The sequence below is a fragment of the Chaetodon auriga genome, chromosome 12 (genome assembly GCF_051107435.1).
Source record: "Chaetodon auriga isolate fChaAug3 chromosome 12, fChaAug3.hap1, whole genome shotgun sequence".
Lineage (NCBI taxonomy): Eukaryota > Metazoa > Chordata > Actinopteri > Chaetodontiformes > Chaetodontidae > Chaetodon > Chaetodon auriga.
The window spans coordinates 8,928,327-8,953,938 of record NC_135085.1 but is presented as its reverse complement, the minus strand read 5'-3'; the positions used below and the strand labels follow the sequence as shown (position 1 = coordinate 8,953,938).

At 41.7% G+C, this 25,612-nt stretch overlaps 1 protein-coding gene across 2 annotated transcripts in view; it reads left to right on the top strand.

The window, feature by feature from the left end:
* The first annotated feature begins 1,495 nt into the window (after positions 1-1,495).
* The window catches only part of LOC143328924 (3',5'-cyclic-AMP phosphodiesterase 4B-like), a 47,488-nt gene continuing 23,371 nt past the window's right edge, over positions 1,496-25,612 (top strand). Inside the window, exons 1-6 of one of the 2 annotated variants that reach the window (XM_076744430.1) lie at positions 1,496-1,591; positions 3,800-3,868; positions 13,985-14,156; positions 19,036-19,283; positions 24,422-24,616; positions 24,734-24,770. In XM_076744430.1, coding sequence (XP_076600545.1) covers positions 14,115-14,156; positions 19,036-19,283; positions 24,422-24,616; positions 24,734-24,770 — 522 coding nt within the window. In that variant the 5' untranslated portion in view covers positions 1,496-1,591; positions 3,800-3,868; positions 13,985-14,114. Of the gene's footprint in view, positions 1,592-3,799; positions 4,068-13,984; positions 14,157-19,035; positions 19,284-24,421; positions 24,617-24,733; positions 24,771-25,612 lie in introns of both variants that reach the window. The other variant, XM_076744431.1, reaches the window with a different exon arrangement.

Sequence of the window (25,612 nt, the reverse complement as noted above, 5' to 3'; positions counted from 1 at the left end):
TATTCCTGGTTAAATTGAATATGATAGAAATCGCCCATGCAGCTGCATACAACTTCAGTCATTTAATCTAATTCTCTGTTCACGTGTGTCTCAGACGCACTGAAGCTGCCTCCCCAATTTACGTGTTTAGTGGACTGCATTTCCTGCACAACAAACAACCTGCTCTCTGCAAATTAATTACTATTTTCATGAAACATATCTGTGCTTCCCGCCTCCAATGTATTTTGACCAACATCCCACAGAGGGGATGATGGCTGTATCAGCCCTGCTGTGTGGAAACCTCATGTGAGGAAGATTCGCAAAGGTGTGTATATGCACTACATATTTCATATAGATGAAGGTCATTGATCAGCCCTTGCTCAGTTACTAAGGTACAACTGATGTTGAAAGAAACATCCGCTAACCACTAGCTGACATCAGTTGCATTAAGACCTTGTGAATCAGAGGTTGCACTATGTCCCAAAACCCACAACACAACACCTTAATGGACTTTAAGTGTCTGCTGAGTGAGGGAAACTGCACGAAACTGCTTTTACACTCAACATAAGTGTCTGTGTGAGTGAGAGACACTGAGAAGAAAAAAAAGATGAAGGTAAAGAAGGAGATGAGAAAGAGAAAGAGCCCAGGGACACCCATTCATCTCTGTTCCAGGACAGCTGTTGCCTGGCAACAACCAAGGCATCAAAATTATTCTAAAAGACTGCTGAGTCTGGTCTTGAATACTGCACAACGCAACACAGTGTACAGCAACATCACACTACAACAACACAGTATATCATATTGTTGTGTGATACTGTAAAATCACACTGTGGTAGGCTGCAGTATCAAACTCAACATTCAGTAAAGGCTCAGTGCAACACAACACAGCTGAACAGAGACGGGAAAGGGCTGAATAATGCAACAGTGCAACACGACACATTGCAATGCAATGCAGCACAACATAACAGAAAGTGATAGAACATAATGCAACAACTTGCACAACACAATGCAAGTTCATGACATGGCATTTACCATAACGTGTGCTTTAATGGTATTCCTTGTTGTCTTAATTTTAATGGTAACATTTTATGACAACTTGCTACTGGAATAGCCGAACATGGTAACTATTGCTCATTCTAATGAGCTGCACGCAGTATAAAACTTACATTGAACTTTGCCTCAGTGTAAATCATGAGCAGACAGACAACGTGGAGAACTTTGTAAAGTAGTATACATAACAGCTATTCACAGAGAAAAATCAACTAAAACACAACAGACAGTCAATAATAGATAGCCGGGGGATGGGAGGGTTGCAGCCTCATTAAAGCTGTGAGACGGACACATCTATAGTCTCCTCCGGCTGGGACTCAAATGGATGCAGGCAGCTGTGGGCGGGCGTACTGTCCTGACAGCCATTGGTAAACGGAAGGATTTGCGTCGTCGGTGCGGAAGCCAATCAATGTGCTCTCGGGGTCGGGAAGGGGAACAAGCGCGAATGGAACAAATTGAACCTCTTAAAAGGGGCGCGTGCGCCTGAAGCGCGGCAGAGAAACGGGAAACCACACAGTGTACCACAACCGCATCAACGCGTGGGAAACCGGAAATACCACCGGTAAGACTACAGATTTAATTTAAGCGTCCCGTGACAGATACACTTTAAGTATTCCTCAATTCCGAGTGAGAGTTTTGAACATGTTTTGTAGCTTCTACAGACCTTTTCCTGTCTACACCGTGTTTAACTGCAGCCTGTAACCCGCGCGACGTTGTCAAGTTTTGCTGTATTTGCACAGTATCCATCCAAAGTTTATTATGCTAACGGGAAAGGGTTTTCGCTGGTCCAAAGATTTGCTAAAAAAAATGATGTTTCATGCTGTTCAGGTGTCAGGTTTGCGTCATTTGAGCTGTACAGAGGCTATTTTCGAGGAAACAAAATAGCAACCCAGAACTGCACTGAAAGGTCTTTTGATTCAGTCATTCATCACGTAGGCTTCTTGTCTGTACGTAGGCTGTGCTCTTCATCCTTCTTAGGACTTCGCACTGTGGGCATCTCTCGCCTCTCTCTCGGTAACTCTTACTGCCACTATGTGTCTACTTGTAGACACATTTGTAAACGAATGATATGCTGCTGAGCAGGCAGCCTACACACAAATGTCTGGGTCACTTCTCCATGAAGAGTGGTGATGATGTCAAACAAGGTAAAATCCATTCACACTGCGTGTTTTCTGTCACTACAAAGGAAGAAATGTTATAATATAGTGAGGTGAATGAGTTTAAATGGTGTTTGAGTTTGGGACAGTTAGGAGGTGGGTGATGAAAAGGGGAATATTTGTTTGAATGGTGTGACAGAAAGCCTGGTTAAACCCACATTAACACAGTAATGGAGGGACTGCTTGTTTTGGTCTATTAAGTGTTTTATACACGATTGCACAGTCAATGATTGTCCATTTAGCAATGACGTCTGAAATAAATGAAGCCAGCCAAGACTTGCAGGAGATAAATTGCACGAGTTAGGCTTTTTTTTTCCCACCCTAGGGGCAAAATAAACATCATACTAATGTGTGCTTGGATTTGATTTGAAGTTTTGTATTCATCGTCTCCTGTTAGTCCATGTTAGTTTTCTTGCACACAAACACATCCTTTGTTCAGTGGCACACGTTTAACTTCAAACACTCATCATGTTCGAGCATATGGGTTTCTATGCAGCATTTTATTTTTTGTTGTTGCAAAGAACCACAAAGCTTCTTCACTGAGATTAGGAAGGAAGGATGCAGTGAGTTTTTGTTCTGGTCGCACCATTGCAATTAATTTGTGCCTGATCACATGGACAGTGTTACCACCACCCACATGTCTCCCGTACTATTGTAATATTCCAACTCCACTGGGATTTTGTTGTCTGTGGATCTCTGATGTAGTGACTTCTACTACCAGCACACAGCTGTTCTAAGTTTGCTGCTGCTGACATGAACTTTGGCTTGAACGTCTGCTGGAATGGACACAGATGTGAAAGGTCTCAACAGTCCTGAGACTGGAGTTTGTGGCCTTTAGTTTTTTTTTATGTCTCCAAAACATTTACTTATCCCTAGAGCATTTTCCCTTATTTACTGAGTATCTATGCATTGGTTTGGCATTGCACACAAACTCATGTATTATCCTAAACTCGTGACATTTCACTGGCATGACATACTGTCCTGCTGTACTCCTGAATTTCAGAAGTGCACTCCCCTTTAAGCCCAGTTCATAGCATTTCTGTAATGTGCCCGGTCATGTGTTGCGAACTCCGGCCACTGTCCTTTTGTTCTCAGGCAGCGCTGAAACAACAGGGCACATACATCCAGCTTCTTGTTAAAAGGGCGGCCATACTGATGACTCACTTAGTGGCTGGTTGGTGGCTTCGCTGGTGATGTGGTGACTACACTGCCTTTTCTGTCGCCGAACGTAGATGTTTCACATCCTCCTGATGAATGCATGCTCTGACTGCACAAGGCATTATGGTTTGCAGAATGGGTGAGTGTTTGTCATGCTGGGGACTGTGATTTAAAAAAACAGCTGATGGTGAATACAGGAAGCATTGTGTGCATGTGGGTGAATGTTGTGTGTTCATGTGTTGGACATTAATCTGAACTGTGATTGTAACAGTTATGCCTTTAGAGAACTGTAGAAATTGTGCTAAATTCCTAATGTCCTATTTCATGCTTCACATTAATACTTTTCCTTGGATCCTTGTTGCTGATCACACACATCAGCCGGCCAAAATCTTAGCAGTTTTTAGCTGTGATATGCGATGCTTCAAACTGTAATCCATACATTGTTTGTCTTTCAGGCTGACAGTCTGCTGACGTGAATTCCCGCTCATCCTCTCGCCACTGGCTCGAGGAGAAGCGCTTCAGCTGTGAGTCCACTTCTTCAGTGTCTGGGAGGGAATATTGTGGTCAGAATCAGTTTTCTTCTGCCTGCCTTATTGCTGACTAAGTAGTGTATAAGATTTCTTCATTGGGTTTCGAGCAGAAGAGTTGAGCAAAGTGGTTTTTCTCTGTGTCATGGAGCCACTTGCTCAAAGATTTACAGCAGGTCTACAGTACAGTACACTGGTGAGTATAAAAATAATCCTTTCTTGCGTTTGCACGACTTGACCACTTTGCAGATATGTGTGTGATTGAATGTGCAGCTGAGACAATTGATCAACCAGTCAAAATCTTAACTGAATGATCAAAGAAATAACGGACAGAGTATAAATAATCGTTAGTTGCAGCTCTAATATAGATATTGATTTAGATACTGAGCAGGAAATGGTAGGTGTGTGACGTGTGTGTGTAGGCTCCATCATGGTTCAGAGGCCCAACCAGTCGCTCCACAGCAGGATGTACTGTAGTCACCCTGTGCGCAAAGAAAGTGGTAGATCATATTGATTTCTTCACCTCAGCCTCAACAGTATCTTCAAAGAGCACAGGTCGGTGCTGTGCACTGATTCATTTCTGTGTCAGCTGTCATCTGAAGCATTCACAGCCATGATGACATGGAGGTTGCCAACTGGTGACACTCACCAAAAGCCCTTTCTGTGCCCCAGATCCTGCAGACTCTGCCAAGCCGTCTGTTACCTCCGTACTCTCCAAGTCATTTGTTATGATTCACCCTAAGAGCTGTAATCCATGTAGCTGAAAATGCAAAGTCTGATGAATGGATATCTGAAGCGTCGACACAGACAGCGCTTCAATCACAATACCTCAGTGGATGTTCAATAGGACGACTTGAATACGATGGGGTAATTAGCGTATGTGTGTGTGGGGGTGTTTGAATTTGACAGAGTGGCACTCCCTCTTAATTATTGGGCTTCTTCAGCAACTCCAATCAAACAGTGACTCATCTAGTGTCACACTTGCCATGTGTCCTGTCCTACCAATTATTTCTCATTTCTGATCGGCCTCTGTATAAGCGCAGTCACACAGCTCCTGATGAATTCACCCTTTTTTTTTTTCACCACATGAATGCTGACTGTGACCCAGAAGGCACTCTGTGGTTAGCAGTATAGCCGAGGATGCTATGCACACAACATTGTTACATGACAGATGTAGTTAATCTTCATTTAGTGCGTGTGTGCAGCACAAAATTACACATTACAATTTGTTACATTTGTCTCCTATTTTTCAAAGACAGTTTGTAAGACAACGGAGCTGCTTGTACTCGTTTATGCCACGGCAGATTGAAAGAGGGACTTTTTCATGACTCGACTAAGGATGATATTTGCAAACCCAACTTGACAAACACATGGTGTGGCAGCAGAACAATCCTAAAACGGCCTTGTGACATGTGGTACCATGGCTCACAGAGTATGGCCTGTTCAGGCTCTCTCTCTATCCTCGTACAGTAGGGCAGTGGGTCCCCTGCATGTGGCCTCCACAGTGACGTCATCTGTCAGATGCCACAAATTGGTGTGTTGTTTCACTCCCTCCTCAACAAACTCCTCTCAGCCCTCACTCGGCTCAAAAGTTCATTTCTGCTGGAATCTGCTTCACTGCGCTGAATGCAAATCCAAACAGCAAAGTTTCCTCTGTGACTGTGAGTCTTATGTAACACTGGTGTTCGATAGGTGTCTTCTTAAATTACATGTTAGAAGAAAATGTGTTGACAGCTTTGCTTCACAGTAACACTTCATTTTAACCTCCATATTCAGCATCATAAACATTATGTACACATTTAATACATACTTACTAGCTCATGTTAATCTAATTTCAGCAGATATGGGGAGACTTTTCAGTCATCATTAACAATTCTAACTTCTCTTATGAAGAAATCTAATATTAAAACTGAGGTTTACTGCACTATATTGTCATTTATTATCTATTTATACATCAGCCTTCACTGTGGGTGCCCACAGGAGGATTTAAAGTTGCTGACAGATATCTGTTTACAACTTCATTTTCTAAACCATTTCTACATGTTTATACACTGCTTATACTGTTAATGTTAAATGTTAAAGTGTCACCTGCTTTACTGTATTTGGCACATATAGTCATTTCAGCCCAACCTTATAATAAATGCTTTGTAGGCCTGTCACCTTCTTTCCTGCCAGTCATTCTTGATACTGTAAGAAGGAGGAAGGAAAATGTCTTTATGCGGCATCAGATATTGATTTTGTGCCCTACAACTAAACCCCCCGTCCTAAAAAAGAACTGCAAATATTTTATTTTCTCAATTCATGGATTAATCATTTGGTGTATCAAAGGTCAATAAATGGTGAAAAAACGATTGCTTTTGATTTTATTATTAGGACAAAGGAAAGCATTTTTTTTCTTGAAGAATTATTTAAGAAATCAGTCTGCAAGTATTTTGATAATGGATTAATCTTCTGTCAATCAACTAATCAATTAATGAAAAAACTTTTCAGCTCTTTCTAAATATTTGATGTTTATCATCTATAACTTGCCAACTGGCCATTCATAGTTGTACACATACTAATTTCAGTGAGCTATAATGTATGGAGTGGTTATTATTATTGTCTGGCTTAGTCAGTGACTGTAAGGGCACCTGCATGAAGAGCAACAACTGCTTTGTGTGTTGGACATGCCCACACAAACAGTGTGGGAAGGAAGGATAAGATTAGAAAAGTGTTTGCCTTTAAATTTATTGCAGCCTTCCAGCAAATGCTCTTTCTTTGACATACACGTCGTAACCTTATATATTCATACAAAATTAACCACTTAATAAGTCTGGCCAAATATTGATTGGTATCATATTCTGTGCTGTGTGAATTACATTAAGATGGATGTGTCTAAGAGGGTAAGAGGGTTGTCGCCCGGATAGGATTTACAGACTTTTAGCACAAAATGTCTGTATGTGATAAACTGATTAACTAATGGCACCCAGCAGCTTGTGTGTGTTGTTGTTTATGGGCGTCTGCGAATGCCACTTGCTCATGTAGTATAGTAGCAGCCTCGCAACTCATCTAATACGTAACGTTTGTTGCATAGGTTTCATTTCAATCAAATTCAGTTGGTAATCAATAGCTGCCATTTTTGGTTTGTATTTTCAGCCACAGTTTTTGCCGGGGTGCATTATGAACCGTAATATATTAGTATCCTCGTAGCCATTCATCTAACATTTGTTTTCTGTTGTCTGCAGCTGCAACATCTAAAATAACCTTGTTTTCATGGAGCATACTGCAAAACAAATAAAACAAATGGCTTCACAGGACAGGGATGCTATAAAGTTCAGTATATCGTGGTAAACAGACTAATGACAGCAGCACAAAGTACTGTTTTTCATCCCACTTGTGCTGTTATCATATAAGTGCCTTGTAGCTGTGTAATTAAAAAGGACCTTGAGTTTGAAGACTTGCTGCTTCAGGCAGCTCATTCAATGCCCTAGAGACCAAATGAGACGAGTCTGGCTTATATGTCTTTCTCTTTGTCTCCTTTTCTCTTCCGTTTGCTTCTGGGATCGTCAACGGTGACTTTTGAAAGATTAGACACGACAAATAAACAATACAGTGTTCAAATGCTCTCAAATACTAGTGATAAAATGATTCCAGTGTAGATGCAATGTGATGAAATGCTGAAGTGTTGTCCAACTAAACATAAGGTGTGACTTTGGCCTCGTCCTCGGTGAGGTGCTTTTCAGGTCCCAGCAGTCCTTTGAGTGATATCCATAGCTGTTATTTTCAAGGTCAGAAGGAGATACTCTTCTATCTTGGACAGATTTCTGTAGTGATAAAACAAGGTTGCATAATCTCTTTTATTTGGTCATTTATGTGTGGCTCAGTGTCAGAAAATGACCTTAAAGCTTTTTTAAAGAAAATTCAACTTTGAAGGAAGACAGACCGTATTTTAAAGTATATCTGAGGACACTGAACATCATTGACTGGGAAGCAATTTGTAAATGTGTATAGCCCAGTTATGTCACCAGTGGACAGACTGTTCAAACTGCAGGTCTGAAGGTGTGAATAAAGTGGGTGTGGTGTTGTTTAGATTGAATAAATGTGGGCAGGTCCAGCAGACCAGCAGGACCTGCTCTGTCAACAGCTGTCGTGTCTTGTGACTCGTGCTGCTTAGTTCTCCATTTCACGCTCAGAAGTAGTTGAGTGAGTTTTTGGAAGCTTACTTTAAATGCTGAGTAATTTTCCACTGAATGGATCAAAGCTGGGTGAGTGGGGTCAGTTTGCTTTGTAAGTGCACATTATGTTCTTTGTTTTTTGTTCTTAATGCTTCTTTCATTTAACAGTAAGCCTGACTTCTGTGGCTGTTAATGAGTGACTCCTGTAAAGTTAATCTGAGAAAAAGCGTTGAAAGCCCTGATCTTTGAACAGAGTAATTGAATGTAATATTGACGCAGTTCACACACATGGCTTCTTGAGCCTCCTTTGTCTGGTGCCACAAAAGCTACCTTTGTGTGGGTGTCCAGCGATTTTTTTCAATGTATGACGGCTACTGACTCACCCTTCACAGCTCTCCATTGTGCATGAATGCTGTGACACATAGATTGACTGGTCAGAAGTGTAATAATGCCTAGAATGATTCCCAGAGCCCAAGGTATAGTCTTTAAATAGCCCAAAATATACAATTGATAATGATATAAGATGTAAAATACTCTCATTCTAGAGGCTGAAAGCAGTAAATGTTTGACATTTATGCTTGCTAAATGACTGAACTGATAGATCAATTGTTTCTAATTAATCTTCTGCCAATCCACTACAAGATCAATCACTGAATCAGAGCTACCCCAAACCCCAACATGCAATGCTGTATCTGGTGTTCTTTGAGAAAATGATGCAGATGATTAATGTGCTGCAGAGCCTTTTCTCTGCAGAGACACCATGCTCTACTCACACACACTTAATTCATGCTTTTTTACGCACCCGCATTTAATGGAAAAAATAATAGCCTTGCAGCACAGTCTGTCCGTGCCCTTTGCGTTGTCCTTGAGTTGTAAATTAGGAAAAAGCTGTCTTCTTTAGTTTGGTTCACTGTTGCAGTGATGATATACACAACATCCAGCACAGTGATCCCTCAAGGGTTCAAGGCTGTCTTTATTGTCTCACTGTGGGAACAACAGCGTCAACAATAAATCACATAACTAGCACAGAGAAATGGAAATTTATTCCAAGTACAAATAATTAAGAGTCCAAATGTGATCATGGCAGTGCAAAGAATGCAGCCACAGAGCTAAATGCTCCCTGGTGTACTCTTCAAAATCCAAACCAAATCCTTATAATCAGCATCTCGAGTGCTTCCCCATGACCGTGCATTCTGCTGCCCGCTTCACATCAACAGCCAATTATTTGTAGAGGTGCAGGCAGCCGCTATGGGGGTGACCTATTGCCGAGGTTACAGAAAGGAGAGGTTACTCGAATGTTGTTGCTCTGAAAAGTGGAGGCAGGAGTGCGTTTTCAATCCAGTGTCTTTTGTCCAGTGATCTCTGTTTTTGAGTGAGTGGTCTCTTGGGTTTTCGGTTTAAATGCTCATCAGAGTCTCAGGCTCTTCCCTTCCCTGGATGTACTGACAGAGCCCGGACCTTTTCACTGAAGTGCCAACGGCAAAGAAAAAGCCTCACTAGAAAATGATTTTCTAACAACCACAGCCATTTTCATTTCCTCAATAGGCTTACTGGAAAAAATCATTTTTTATTGGTACATAATTCCCCATGGCAGCGAAGGTTTCCTCTAGATAATAAACTTCAAATGCAATCTCTGATGTGTCAGAGTGTGTGTGCTCAACCATACGCTGTCAGTGTTACAAAATGCAGACAAAAGATCATAAAGAAAAGCAAGCAATTAGTAAACCTGGTGCAATGTAAGTATCAGCATGTACCAAAGCCAGACTGTACACTGCAAATATAAAGACTGACAGAATAGTGCTGCTGAAATAATGAAATGCTGATTAATCCATTCATTAATTGGCAGAATTTTTAAACAATTGATAATCCATCTAACTGTTTAAGTTGTGTATAAATCTACAATGCCAAGCATTGCTGCGGCCAGCTAACTGGACTCTGTGAGTAGAAGTCCCACATGTGTTGCTATCCAGCCTTAAACCACCCAGGCTGTGCAGCAGTGCTGTACTGTGTTGTGTTTCCTGGAATTACAATGTTTTCCTTGCACTAGTCAAGTCTTTGGAGATACCACAACTTTCAAAACAAACTTTTAAAGCACAGAAACAAACCATTAAATCGTGTATTCCACCTGAATTCCTAATAGGTGGCCTGACAACTCCCATAAGTGCTCGTTACAAAATGCAACATAGCTACACAGTTACAGTTTATTGATCCTTTTGGGTATGTTGTACATACTGCAAGTGCTGCTTAGTGTCTCAGATGGCATACGAACACACTGACTTGTCTGGACCATGTCTCTATGATTTGTACTAATAGTCGTTAGTCTTTAAATAGATTTAAAAGTGAAGGATTTCACTTTTTTTTCACACATTTTATGACCTCTTACTGATAACCATCTCCTCTACTTGTTTGGTAAGGTAATTTTTGGCTCTGTGGTCCATTCATCCAATGATCACTTGACCTTTTTTTTTTTTTTTTTAAGTAATTTAATTGATTTCCGATGACAAAATTTTTTTCATGTGAAATTTCTCAAATAGTGCTTTTTGAAAGGATCACAGTTGAAGCACTTAACAGAAGAGGAGTCTCGGTTTTGAGAAGCTGAATGGTTGCAGTATTTATTAAGTTTAATCTGAACAAGATTTCATTATGTTGTCATGACCAATGTCAAAAGTAACTTAACATTTGTAGCTACAGTAGCGGTATGGGTTGAAGGAATCCAATGCGGGTCGGTCGGTCAATCCACCACTTTGGTCAATTGGAATTATCTTAATGACTTTTGAATGGATTACCATGTAGTGGATTTAACAGACATTCATGGTCCCCAGAGGATGAATCTTACTGACTTTGATGAACCCCTGATTTTCATCTAATGCCACCATTAGTTTGACATTTTGGGTTCAGAGTTAAATGTCTCCACATTTTGTACAGATATGAAAGGTTCAGAGAGGACGCTTTCTAATAACTTTGCTCATCCCCTGACTTTTCACACTGCATCAGAACTCCAGTGTGTTTAATACTGAAGACTAATGACATTCCCACCCGCGTCTGCTGTACTTTGTATTCAGTGCTGACTACCAAATGCTAACACGCTAAACTCAGATGGTGAGCAGCTAAACATCAGCATATTGACATGGCCAATTTGAACATATTTGCATGCAGACATTTAGCATTTAGCCCAAAGCACCACTGTGCCTAAGTGCAGCCTCACAGACTACCAGTGTTGTTTACACATCATTATTTTGGGGGGTTGCTATGACAGAAGATAAATTGATGCAATTACTGTACATGCTGAAAATTGGAATAGTTGAGTACATTGAGAGCTGCTTGGACCGATACTCACTCATTTTGGCCAGTCTACGAGACTTACCGTGTTTACAGAAAAATTGTTAGCGGCGCAGCTAAAGGCTGTTTTTAATTAAAGGTGCAGGAAAATGTTGGTGCCAGATTATGTCAGTTCAAGTGTCTTAAAAAGTATTTCTAGCAATAACATGCATACCTCTTTAAATCTTTAAGTGACTCTACATTAAAATGTTCTATCTAAAGAATGCTTCCTTGGTAGGATCACAATAACCACCACAGCTTAACCACATATTTCAAACCTCTGTATCATGAAGTATGAAGACTTTCAATGGTGTTCTTGTGAAACCTATAAAGGAAACATCAATGCAGCCTCATACATTATAGAGAACTTTTCCCCCTGCTGAGATTTGAACCGGCAGCTGTAGCTTACAGATGCTCAAAACATTAAATGTGTGATCTGCTGTCATTTCACCGCTCATGTCATTTTTTTCGCACTAACCGAGGGCAGCAGGGAGCACATCTAAACACGTATAGACGTTTGTTTGGAACGCTACAAACAAGATTGGGTTGTTTGCGCGGAGGAGAAATTTTTCTTTTCATGCTTCTTGACTGCAGCTGCTGAAAAGCACCAACAACAGACTCCATCAGTGGTGCCCGACGCTGACTTTAACACAAGGACACAGTGTCTGCCAAATAAGGGGTAATGTAGGGGGAAAACAGGGAGGGATCAATAGTGACATGGAAAATAACGATTAATTTCTGTCACATAGATTAGTCACTTGTGTCTGCCTGTTGGTGCTTTTCCACCTGCTGTGATCATTCTATAATTGATGAGTTAACAGTCATTGCGTTCAGAAGAGGACAACAGACAGGGCTGGATAAAAAGACCCTCAGGCTCACACATCATGCACTGTATCATAGAGTTCTGTTTTCACAGAGTCGCTCTCACAGAGTGTGTGTGATACAGTAAAACACAACACGGTTCAAGGAGTATTGTTTTGTGTTTTTTTTTTTTTGTGTGTGTGCACTTCATAGCACATTCACTACAAAGCACATTTAACATCGCCATTATCCGCAAAGCTGAGCCTCCAGCAAAGAGGAGTAAGAACTGAGTGTGTCTCAGGAAGTTTGTAAGAATTAGCTATGTCCTCTTTGAATGTTTAGATTCAAATCAAAATGTTTCCAATTTTTTTCGAGGCAGATGTTTTAATATCACTGTTGTTGTTTAGACAGCATGTAAAATTTATGTTTCGCTTTTTCGGTTAAAAAGAAAAAATAAGTCTACAGCCTTGCTAGTTCTCTGTTAGACTCTCGTTACAGTAGGCACAGCGGTGCTTTGAGCTAAAGGCTAACGTTTAACATATTCACCATCTTATGCCTAGTCCACACGTGCACAGGTATTTTTCAATGCATAGCTCTCTCTAAGTGTTTTGGCCATTTGTCTACATGCAAATACAGTTTAAGGGTTAAATCTGCTTCATGTGAGACAACAGGGAGGTTGCACATGAGAACAACAGAGACGTATTAGAGGTGCATTTTTACCACTAGCTGTCGCTGTCTGCAGATCAGGTCCACACATTGTCCTGAGCTGCTCTTTCACACATGTAGCACATTTCTCCATGTCAGACCCCTTCTCACTGACTGGAAATACTCGGTATGGTTCTGGTGAGGGATGGAGTGGGAGGACCCATCCATAATGATGACTGTTTTTGCGTTGATATGCATTAATACTACATGTATTTGGACGTATCCACAGTGTCAGTGAAAGAGTGGAAAGCATGTCATCAACATCAACACGCCCACTCACTCGCTGTGTAGCAGGGTAGCAGTGCATACACTGTGAATGGCAGTGTGTAAATATGGCTTAGGGAATAATTCTCAGTGGAAACAGTACTGCCAAGTCTACTGGTGGACACATTCCTACCATCGCATGGTTATATGCCAGCATACGACCCAACTCTAAACTAAAATATAGCTGAGACTGATGGGAACTTTATTATATTTTGTCATAAACCAATGATTAGGACAAATTTGAACTCTGACCTGATGATGGCGTTAGAGGACAAGTTGAGGGCTCATCAAAGTCTCTACAGTTCATTCTGTGGGGAACATGAACGATCTTTCCAAATCTCATGGCCATCAATCCAATAGTTGTCAAAATATTTCACTTAAAAACAGAAATGTCAACCTCACGGTGGCACTAAAGGAAGAGGCAGGGGATCACTGAAGTCAAAGTAAGGTATCCAAGAAAGTATTGTTTTGGTGTTGGTGTTGAACACAACGTGAGTGTAACTAACATTGAAGAAGTTCCAAGCCTTACAGTTCTGTTTTATACATGTGTTTCTTCTGTTTTTCTGCCTTCAGAGTGTGTTTCCATTCATTTCACTACGTTATGAATCTCTACTTGTACAAACTTGTAACTGCTGAGGTCGGTAATCCAACACTGTTCATGTAATGTCTGCTTTTTAGTCAAAGTTATGTAATGCAACGCAGTGTAGACTTGTGAAATTGCTGCACACAGCGCTGCATTACCAAGTCAGAACAGTAACGCAAGTCTGACAAGAATTGCAGACATGATGTTTACCGTGAGGGAGGCAGAATAACTTTTGGAGCTGGATACCTTATCATTGCCCCCACCCTCCTCTCTGCTTCTCGTGTGCAGGCATACCGGTGAGGCTGCCAGGAGTCCAGGAGAAGCAGGAAAGAACTGCGTTCTCGGAGAGAGGATCCGAAACGGGGAGTGGGAGAGCGAGAGAGGGAGAGAGAGAGAGTCTAGCTGAACATCCCTCAGGATGAAGAAAAGCAGTAGTGCACAGGGAGTTACACCAGGCGATGTAAGTATTGATTTTTTTCCAACCACCCATCTGTGCAACCATGAATCCATCCATGCATTCATTACACAGGCACTCATGCCACTTTTTATCTGAAATTCTGCATCTCGCCTCCAAAGTTTACGGCCTGATTCGACAGTTTGCACAGTTACCGTAAATTTTATAACGTTCGCCTCTCGAACAACAATACGGTGAGCTCTAGTGGGAATATACTGAGGCAGCAAGATGCAGTATGTCTGTGCGCTGGTCGGTGACTCATAAACAGATGACTGTACTGTACACAACAGACCGCTATCCGGCAGGACATGCTGCAGAGAGTGAGATGTGTGTGTGTGTGTGTGTGTGTGTGTGTGTGTGTGTGTTGGAGCAGAGATGGGGGGGTGAAGGACTGTGTGTGTGTGTGTGTGAGAGAGAGAGAGAGAGAGTAATAAAGATGGATAAAGACAAAGAGTTGAAGAATGATGCAGAGTTTAGAGGAAGGAGGCAGAGAGCGGGAAGAAGAGGAGAGGTGTTAAGACACCAGGAGACATTGAGGCCATTGACTGAATGGAAACACGGATGAGAGGAGGTGGGACAGATCTGACAGAGAGGCCCATCTGTTTCTCCTCCACGCCACCGGTGTTTATGACTGGGCAAGGCAAGCCAGATCATTTACTTTTACATTGTCCAAGGAGCTCAGAGGCCAAGCTACATCCTGGATGATGAAAGTTTTCCTGCTGTGACTGGCCTCCATCACCCCCCCCCCCCCCCCCAATAAATAAACAAACAAATAAATAAATAAATAGGAACACTTGTTTAATGCCAGCAATGATTTTGGTGACAGCTGACACATTTTTCAAAAGGTCAGTTTCTCAAAGTGGGAGGAAAACCTTCAATTTATAGCGCCTCAAACACTTAATGCGCTCTACTAGCAGGGATGCTTGTGCACATTTCTTCAATTTCTAAAAGATTTCTGTACTTCCTGTTTATATGTCAGCTTTTCATTGATTTTATACTAATTCACCACATTCTAATAATTTTCTAAACCATACCACGTATCAGACATTGATGGGGATAGAACAATTAACAACAATTATTCCCGTCGTTGCCCTTGTAGTTTACACAATTCAGCCTTTATCAACAAAGCAGGCGTTCAGTGTCTGGCATTAAGATATATAGAAGTACTGCACTCAAGTAGGGTTTTGAGGTGCTTATACTTTTCATTTTATACTCCTTTATACCTCTACTCCACTACATTTTGGAAGCCATTATTGTACTTTATACTCCACTACATTCATTACTGACTGGTTACTTTGCAGATTCAGATTATTAATACAAAGTATAATCAACTAGTAAATGATGATGTGTGATTGTGGATTAAGCTAACTGGCAGTGTGTAAAGTAGTTGATATTAGCCCCACCTTTACCAGCTGTAGCGTTAGAGTCGTTGTATACATTATTTTGACGCCAAATATATAACATAGGTCTATTCCTTTCTATGCATTTAAATGCAAAAATTTTACATATTATATCTTTTAAGTAAAAGATCTGAGTACTTCTTCCCCCACTGCAAATTATTAAGAACGCTTTCCAGAACACAGACAAGGTAAAAAAAATCACATCATAAAGACAATGGTTGTATGACACGAATCAAGATACAAATATTAATGAAGTACGAGTTAAATTATATGTATGTATTATGTAGTTGATCATGTTATAGGAGTTCAGAAAAGGTAAATCTGCTATTCTTCACCTCTCACCACCGTTGAGTGTCCATCTCCCACCTTTCATTCAGTTTCTATGGCTTCTTAATTATTAAAGCTGGCTCTGATTATATTTTTTCTTTGGCTCCAAGTTTCAATAATTCAGGCGCTCCATCAAGCCGTGCGGTTAGAGCCTCACTGTAAAGCTGGCTCATTTATATCACGTTCTTCAGAAAGGCTTTTTGGAAGTATCCCAGAGAACGCTGGAGTTGTTTAGGCTCTGCGGCCAAGAAAGGCCTTTCATCTTCATCGAGAAAACACCCACTCCACCTCTGTTTGACACTCCAGCTACGCTACCTCTGCTTCAGACTGACTCTTTTACCTTTCATCTCATCTCCTGTCCTTTTATGACCATGATGCGGCACTTATGATACGGAAATCTCAAGTTTCTAAATTTACTGATGCTCTGAATTGGAGAATGATCAACATCTTTATCCTACTCCTGGCTTATATACAGGCCTAAGACTCAAAGTACAGTACTTAATCAGCTGTATTTCCTCTACCAAATGCCATTTGGACCACAGACGTGGGATCAATGACGAACTAGAATTACATGTCCAGATGTCAGAGATGCAGTCGATACACAATTGATGAATAATTTGGCAGTGAAACAGCTCTGTGACATATTGACAAGAGACTATTTAGATCTCTGCTTACAACGTTTGATCTGGGACTGTTTCCACTCACACAATCGCTCCTGTCAAGCGGAGTCATCAGAACAGATTCATGTTTTGCCAGATTTAATTTTCACCCCTTTTCACTGGGACAGAAAGGTCGTATCTTTAAAGGAACAGACACGATAAATCAGACAAATTGCATTTCCTAGAAGTAGCAGAGGAGTCAGCAGCGCTGTGTTTACTGACTATCAGAAAGTCTCACTGTCTGTGGTTTCTCCTCCGTCCACTCTGTCTTTCCTCTCTCATTCAGAAACCTTCCCCTCCCAGGTCTCATCCCTCTGTTATGCAGTTTACTCTCTCATTCACGTTTCCTCTTTGCTGCCCAATCTGCCGTGTCCGTGCCCTTATCGTTTGTCATTTTCACAAGAGAGCGGAGGTGGGTTGACTTCCTCTTCTCTGTGGTCTCCCTTTATTTCTTAATTACTGTTAGCCCTCTACCTCATCCTGTGACCCCACTCTGTCTCGCTTCACTCGCCCACTCATTAATGTGAATTTTATCGATTTTCCTTTTGACCTTCCCTCCCTCCTTTCATCAGTACACGCACCACTGTCATTTTAAAATTTCACAGAGGATCTCTCTGCCCTCGACTAAGAGCCAATTTGGACTTGAAACGTGCTTTTCTTGATGCAATAAAGAAGAGACTTTAATGGGAACAGATTGCCAGCCCCCTCGGGGCATATAACAGTTACAGGTTTGTGGATGCATCACTTCAACAGGACAGATGTGCATGTGTCCACAGTGGTCCCTTTGACTTATTACCAAGCTTAGGTAAATACTACAAGTCATCAGGGGCTTTTATTTTTAGCTTTCTTTTTTCAGATGGGAAAATTGAGCAGGTTTTTAATAGAATCCTCTTGGATGATGCATTTTACTGTCAACATCAGCTTTTTAATTGTTTCAGCTCAGTTTACAGTTGTTTAAAATGTTCATTTTAAAGCTACTCACATGTATGGATTCGCTGTTTTTTCAGTCTTCTATCATAGTAAATTGAATCCCTCTGGCCTCTGGACTGTTGGTTGAACACGGACATTTGGCATTTGAAGAGGTCATCTTGTGCTTTAGGAAATAGTGATGGGCATTTTTGAAAGATTCTGAGTGACCGATACATTTAACAGTAGATTAATCTGTAATTACAATAATAACCTACATTTGTACCTACAGGACTTGAGCTAGACCAGTAAATCTGCCAGCACCAATATATCAGCCGATAATAGCTTATGCAGATACATCAGTATCGGTGTACAGCGCATGGTGGCTGATAAGTGACAAGAAATTACAGAGCAGAAATTCCGCACGAGGTCTGAGGTAATTTACAAATATTGTTGTCATTATAACGTTCGTCCACTAGAGAGCACTGAGAAGTTTTAACATGGTCACTATTGGTCACAAATATATCAAACAATCTGTATCAACATTCTTCTTTATGTTATGTTTACAGTGCTATTGGCTGATATGTTGGATTTTTTAAGCTCCCAAATATTTTCTAGCAACAAGTAACTGCATTTGATTAAATCGTGTTAGTCAGGACAGAGCTAGTAGTTGTTGATATGCATGCTTGGTCTTGTCAAATTGTGTTGAGCTGTCAGTGCTGCTGCTGCTGCTGCTGCTGCTGATGATGATGATGATGATGGTGGTGGTGGTGGTGATGGTGGTGGTGGTGGTGGTGGTGAGGTAAGACTGTGGCTTCACTCTTTCTTCCTCTCATTCTCTCACTGGCTGTCATCTGCCTTCACATTGATCTCTGTCTACACTCCAGCCTCACATAAGCAAAGTACACAGATGTTTTCTTGTTTGCCAAAGCCATGTTCAAGGAATTCCTCGACCTCCCCGTTTCCCCTGCAACAACACTGTACCGCCTCGTCTCTCTTGTTCATTTGAAGCCTGTCGGTTTCATTCACACTTGCATGCGTTGAACACAAAGTGGAGGGTGGTGTGTGCAGAATGAGCTGTGGCAGCTGCCTCGGTTTCTTCAGTGCCCCGCCTCGTTTACATCCCGCCATTCCTTTCAGAGCTCCTTACATTAAACACACTATTTCTATTCAGCACAGCTTAATAAACATGTCAATTAGCAGCTCACTTGTAGACGGCCTGAAATAGGCTTTGATCAAACAGCTAATTTTTCTCTGTGTAGTGAGGAGCATCAAAACAAATGTAGCCAACGTACTGTACATCGCTTTGGAAAAGTTTCAATGTAACACATTTCCCAATTGTAATGTTACTTTGAATCTTTTCCTGTATTATAATCATAAAAAATATTTTTAAGAAATCTTTATTTCTCTTTAATCTTGTTGTTTTTGTGCTGCTGCAATATTTAATCCGCCTTTTGTATTTAAAGAAGACGCTGACCCAATTTTTCCCACATTTTCTTCATGTATATTCACCTCAAAGCCCATCCCAAGGCAAGATTATGAGCAGAAGTCAAACCCAATGATTCATTGTTGTTTCTCTTTGTTCGCCCTCAGGAGAACAAGGAGCCTCCAGTGGGACAGGTATCTACAGGCAGCACCCTCGGGGTAGAGTTGTGCAAAGTCCACAGGCGGTTTTCTGGCAACCTACAGCTGCCCCCGTTGTCATGGCGGCAGGCGGAAAAGGAGAGGGACAGGGGCAGGTCGCTAACGCCTGAAGAAGATCCAGTGACCCGGACCAGACCCACAAGTCTGCCCATCGCCTCTCTGCCCCGCATCGACATCACACAGGCTGACCCTGACAGGTGAGGCTCAGGCAGCAGGTCGTCACAGTCACACAGTGTTTATGATGCAGCTCCATGCAGAAGTAACGTCAACACGCTGCGAGGCATCACTGCTGCCGGGGTGCACGTTTGCTGTCCGAGGGTGATTTGGCTTTATTTTTATGTAGTTCTCAGCTTTTTGTTCTTTGCTTTTAAGAACTACGTGTAGCTTTTACTTTTAGTTGAAAGGATTTTTGTAGGAGTGGAATACGAGAACAAGTCGTGTGCTGGGCACAGCAGGAGGGTGGCGTTTTCTCCCATCTACTTTTGACATTAGATTTGCAAATTTGCAGCAAGTTGGCAGTGACATTTATATTTTTTACTTTAGTGTGTGCTTTCAGCACCTTGTTTTCTTCTTAGTTGTCTCTTGCAGTAATAGCTGTAGCTCTGTGCCCTGGAGAAGAACACACAGTTTGCAAAGCATCAGATGGCACAGAATAATTTGGCAGTCATTTAGATTAATACATCATTATTGTTTTGTCTATGTCTGAGGCCGAGCACAATAGGCTGCTGTTCTGTGGTAGCGTTAATGCAGGCGGTGTGGACAAAAGGGTTTTTTAATGATGCTACCACTTTACATCCTTGAATGTCCATTTGCCACATACGTCCTTTTTTCTTTGAACCACACTGACAAACTACACATGATTGTGGGCTTTCTGTCCACGGACAGTTGCTTTCATCTGTGTAACACTCACACTCTGCTCTACTGATTTTTAAAAGCATGGATTGCCTTCATGTGGATTAAAGGTCAGGAGCTGGAAAACTTTTGCCCTGTTTATTACACGACGCCACAACTTTTAGTGGTATTTTCCAGCTGCTATTGATGAGCCAATCGTTGCTTGGGGTTTGGATTTGCATCATACACATTGCAAGGGAGGGGGGTCCGAAAGATATCTACCAATCAAATTAATCATAAGCTCAAAGTCAAATTCTTCTGAGTAAATAAGTCAGTGTTTGTCAGCACAGTACAATGATTTCAATCTCAGGGAAGAGGAGAGTTTTAGAGTACAGTAGCTTTGTTAACATAAAACCAGGCTCTGAAAAGGTCCTGATGGTTTTCCAGACACTGTGATTTCAGCTGTTTGGTGGGAAGGCCGTAGCTTTTGAAGGCTCCGCTCATCTTGCCTTGGATTTGGTTGTAAAGCACTAATGGAAGCCAGTGGAGAGCACAGGGAGCTCAGGTCGGACCGGGCAGACTCATGCAGCGCTGTTGCCGTTAATCCGGGTCAGACTCTCTCACCGAGATGCTTTCGCAAGCAGGTGGTTAACAAGCATCCCCGTCGATACAGACGCTTCACTGTAGCGAATACGTGGTAAGAATTTGGTTGGTGTGTTTGTGAGAGAGGAAAAGACAGAGAGGACAGTTGCTTCATTCTGTTTGCCTTTATTTATTTGTTTATTTAGTGTGTTGTAAAAGAGCTATGCAGTTATTTGGGATTTATTCATTAGTTCACACAGACCCCTAACAATAGTTCATTTCAGGTTGCCAAAAATGTCTCTGCTCCAGGGTGAGTTAGAGTCCAGGAGAGCGCTTTATCAAAGAGTATGTAAAAACACTGGAAACAGACACAGCCAATGGCATATGAAGAGTCTGGCGATGGTAGTTGGCCACATTTTCCCTGATGTTATAAGCAAAGTCCAGTCGAGTTTATTCATAGAGCCAAAAATCTTTACAATCTGCACAATAAAGGACTTGCTCTAGTTTTAGACCCTCAATAACGAATGCAAGGACAAAAGAGAAGGGAAGAAAACATAGTGAGAAACCTCAGGGAAAGCAGCAGAGGAGGCATGTTTTTCTACGATGAACCGACACACACAGCGCACAGAAGCAGCAGCAGGATTACAATAGCTGGGACAATAAATCTGATCTGTGATGCTTTCAATGCATGTGTGCCTGTGTTGAAATGTGGGAGGGATGATGATATGATTTCATCATAAAATGTTTCTTTTGTTGAAATATTGAAAAGTACATGCTCAACAGAGCAGAGTGTCAAGTGTTTTTCCTCTGAGATGTGCTGCTGCTTAAGAGACATGTCTTCTTTGACCCTCGCATGAGTGAACGCTCATCAACGGCTCTCATGATTATTTATATGAGCAGCAGTTCTTGCTTTATTCTTTGGATCCGGTATGTGAAGTTGGAGCTGATGTTTTTTAAAAATATGTATTTATATAGTGGAGCCCTGGTTTTTTTCTTTTCCTTTGTTTCCACTCAGATGATAATGGGAGGCTCTGGTTCTTCTCAGCCCTCCAAATCTCACCCAGTCACTCTGTCAGGGGTGCTTTTTAGATGCCTCTAATGCGAAATTCACTCTACTGATGTGGACATACAGTATATAAACACTAACATAGTGTTAAGTCTTGCTAATAGCTCACTATCTCCTGCCAGAACAAAAACATAATTGTTATATTAGGTTATTTTGCTATCTGTCAAAGAAGTAAAATCCTGTCCGTTCTTAAATGAATGGTGCTTTTCTTTCCTTAAACACAATGATTAATGCATTTCTTCACATCTTTGGTGGTGTTGAACTGTAATATCCCCTGATAACATCTGAGGAACCTTGTCCCAGACACCTCTACCCCACTAACAGTCCCTCCTCTGAGCATCTCACCCCTGCTATGCTATCTAAAGAATTCACTTCTTACAGCAGGGGTGAACTGCAGTCTCTCTTTATTCTCCCGTGTTCCTGGTTATGCTATTTGAAGTCTTTATGGAGGAAAATAAACATTTGTGAATGAGCTTGAACACTTTCTTGCAGAGGTGAAAAGGTCACGTTCCTCTGTGAAATTGTCTGTTAATGCAGTGATTATAATTAACAGTAGATGTGACCTGAAAGCCACACCACAAAGATTTTTACACCATACACCATATGCACATCAATGAGAGTTTCTACGTTGGCTAATAAATGAAAATCTGGATTTTCCACTTTAATACATTGCCTTTTCACTGTAAACTCCAGTGCATCTGTTTTTTATAGGACATGATAGGTGGCCAAGTGAAGGGTGGGGTGGGATGATGAACGCGCTGACTAATCTGCAGTGCTTTAATATTGAGGGAAGAAGGACAGGCGGTCAGATAAACAGAGCGACTGCGAGGACTCCAGCCCAGATCTCCTGCTGGTGTTTGCCAAGCCTACGTTAGTCCGGCACGTGGCCCGTTACTGCACGGGGTCTGTCTGTGTTTGTGTGCGTGCATTTATGAGTGAGCAGCCGCAGTATCGGTGCTTTTTGTTGCCTGATGAGGAGGGAGGAGGTGGAAGGGAGAGAAGAATGCCGCGGAGGTCCCCCAGGTGCAGAGTTGGGCACTTTGACTTCAGCGAGGAGGTGGTCAGTAAAGCACACCTCTCGGCTCCCAGGTGATTTTTGTTTGTTTCTAATTTGCTCCTCTAGACTGTCTCTGAGTATTTGCCTTTCTTTTCTCTCTGTGAGTGTCAAGGTGTTTTAGAGCGATTGTTATCTGGTAGATTGCAATGTGAAATTCAACCTTGTGTCTCAAAGGCAACATAAATTGTGAGCTTTGTTACGATTCATTGTACTAGACCGTTTCTGCGAGCTTTACAGTGAATCGGGTCTGCAGAAAATACGTGTCATCAACATACTGTGGCTGCCTGCGCTCGTCAGATCAAGAGATTAGATAACTGGAGGTAAAGCACGCTGTTAATGTTGTGAAGTTGGGATTTGGATGACGCAAAGCGCAACACGGATGACGTTTATCGTTCTGCCCTGTCAGAGTCTGCACATTTCACTTTAATCTGGCCGAGGTGTGGGACTGAGAGCGTCTCAGTGGGATATGTGCCTGGATAATCCCACATGTTGCAGAAATTACAGAGGCAGGGGATAAATGTGGGGCAAATAGTGAGGCGACCTTTGCGACAGTCAGTCCATTACAACATAGATTTAGCTGGTTAAGTACTGGGCGTGTTTGTGAAAGCTATAAATGTGTTGTGGGCACTTTTCTACTACAATTAGGTTAAACAATAAAATGTGGATAATGTGTCTTATATGTCTATGACACAGACTAGACCTGTGCCCAAGATAGACTCAGAATTTCACGAGTTACTGTGGTTTTTTTTTTTTTATTCATAAATTGTGGCATCTGTCGTTCTTGCGGGGCTTTGATACTTTGACCTTTCACCTCTAAACTCCCATCCATCTGACCTGATCATCTGGTTACACAAAAAGCTTGTCCTCTCCTCCTGCACCCACTCCATGTTGACAAACAGATTATATCCGCTTGTGGTGGTTTCACTTTGGCATCAGCAGGCATGCTGGGTAGATGGACTGCCGATGTTTGCATTAAGTTACACAAAACATGCCCACGTTGTATCAGCTCAGCTGCGTGTTGCTTTGGCTTTTGATTTGAGGTTTTCTTCATAAATTCTCTGCCAGGAGCCTTTAAATTATTTGATTATATGTTGCATTAGACTGTCCGTGCTTTCATTTTCATTCTTATTTGATAGATTTGTCTACTGCTGCACTTATCATCTGCACTCCTTGAGCAGGTAGATACAGACGATCCAACTTGTATACTGGATCTATTGTGTGTTTCAAAGACCATTAGACACAGCTGAGTGTGTCTGTCACTATAAAGTAAGCAGGGAGAAGTAAATGGACTCTAGAATATGCTCGACATAAACACCATAAGGAGCTGATCTCGCTGTCTCTGCTACTGTGTAGGGATGAATCAGTGGAGCTGTCATGGATGGTGAGACACAGACCAGAGCAGCAGTTTACAATAAAACAATCCCTCCTTACCCTGACCAGCAAAGCATACTTATTTAATGAGCACAATAGTCTGGTTTTTAGGCCGTGGATGGATGGGTGAGTAATCATTTTAGGGTTTATGCAACCATGTCTTTCCTGGATGGGATATGTGAACATGTTGCACAAGCTGGTACTTAGTGGCAGCTTATTGAAAGTACTTAGTGATGACGACAACGATTTGACAGTCAGTGTAAATGATTGTTTCATCAATCATCTGTCTATAGACTCCCTGAAGTTGATTTAGGAATGACCCAGACCCCTGCTTTCATTTGATAAAACATGTGCTCTCTAAATACCAACAGAACATTGTTTAATCTGTCTTTCTTATTTAACTGATGGCTGTTGTTGTCTTCTCTCAGCTTTGAAGTGGAGAATGGTCCCTCGTTGTGCTGCAGTCCCTCAGACCCGCAGGCATCCCCGGGTTCAGGTCTGGTTCTACATCCCAACTTGGCGGGCCACGGCCAGCGGCGGGAGTCCTTCCTGTACCGCTCTGACAGCGACTACGACCTGTCACCAAAGTCCCTGTCTCGAAACTCTTCAATTGTTGGAGAACTGTGAGTTGGCGTGAGCGCTGAGACAGGCTGCTGTTGAATCAAAATCTCTTTGTTCAACTGTGTGTTTGTTTGTGTAACTGTCCGTCTGTGCTCACTAGTTTTCACATCCCATTTCAGGCATGGAGAGGATTTGATTGTGACTCCATTTGCCCAGGTAAGAGCTGATTACGAGTCAATAAATCTGCTCCAAACAACATCAAAGTCATGGTAATGATGTTTTGACAAACGCAATTTTCCCCAAGGGGCTTTTAGATGTGAAGCACTCATGGATCCAGAAAGTCACTCGCTCAGTCTTTAGTAACCTCTCTGCCCCCTGGTGGCCTTTAATATGCATAGCAAGATCACGCAAGATCATTTCAGATTCATCCTCGCCACCTTAAACTGTAGTTGAATTTGTCCCGTCTTCCTCTGCTGTCTCGTAGTTGCAATTCACTCCAAACAATCATGATGTCATGTGATGGTTTTGTCTCAGCGTGAAAGATGGTAAATACTCTGAACTACTCTTTTCAGATTGCAGCATAATGAATGGAGCAACTGTAGTTCCCTGGCTTGGTACAACATATTTAAGAGAAAGCCCGGGTGTATGAATGTGCTGAAAACACAACCTGCGCATCAGTAATTCCTAAAGTTGAAATATTTATTTGAGTTTCAGGGCAAAACACCCTTCAGCACTGAGAGGCAAAGACTGCAATGAATTTTCAGTTACTTCACAGTTGTGAATGATGCAGGCACAACAGGTGGTTAATCTGTCTGCATAATCAGCTGCAAACTTTGTAAAAACAAATCTTCAAAATGTAAAAATATAGAAAAGTAACCATAAAGCCATCACATTATAACAATACTTTGCACATAATGTAAGTGAGATTGTCCCATTATCACTGCGTGTTCTCTCAAACCTCCTGCGAGTGTCAAATTTCAATCTTTAAATACTTCTATGTGCCTTTTTGATGTTTTTGTCATTTTCGTTTCTTCCTCACATTTCAACCCCATCACTGG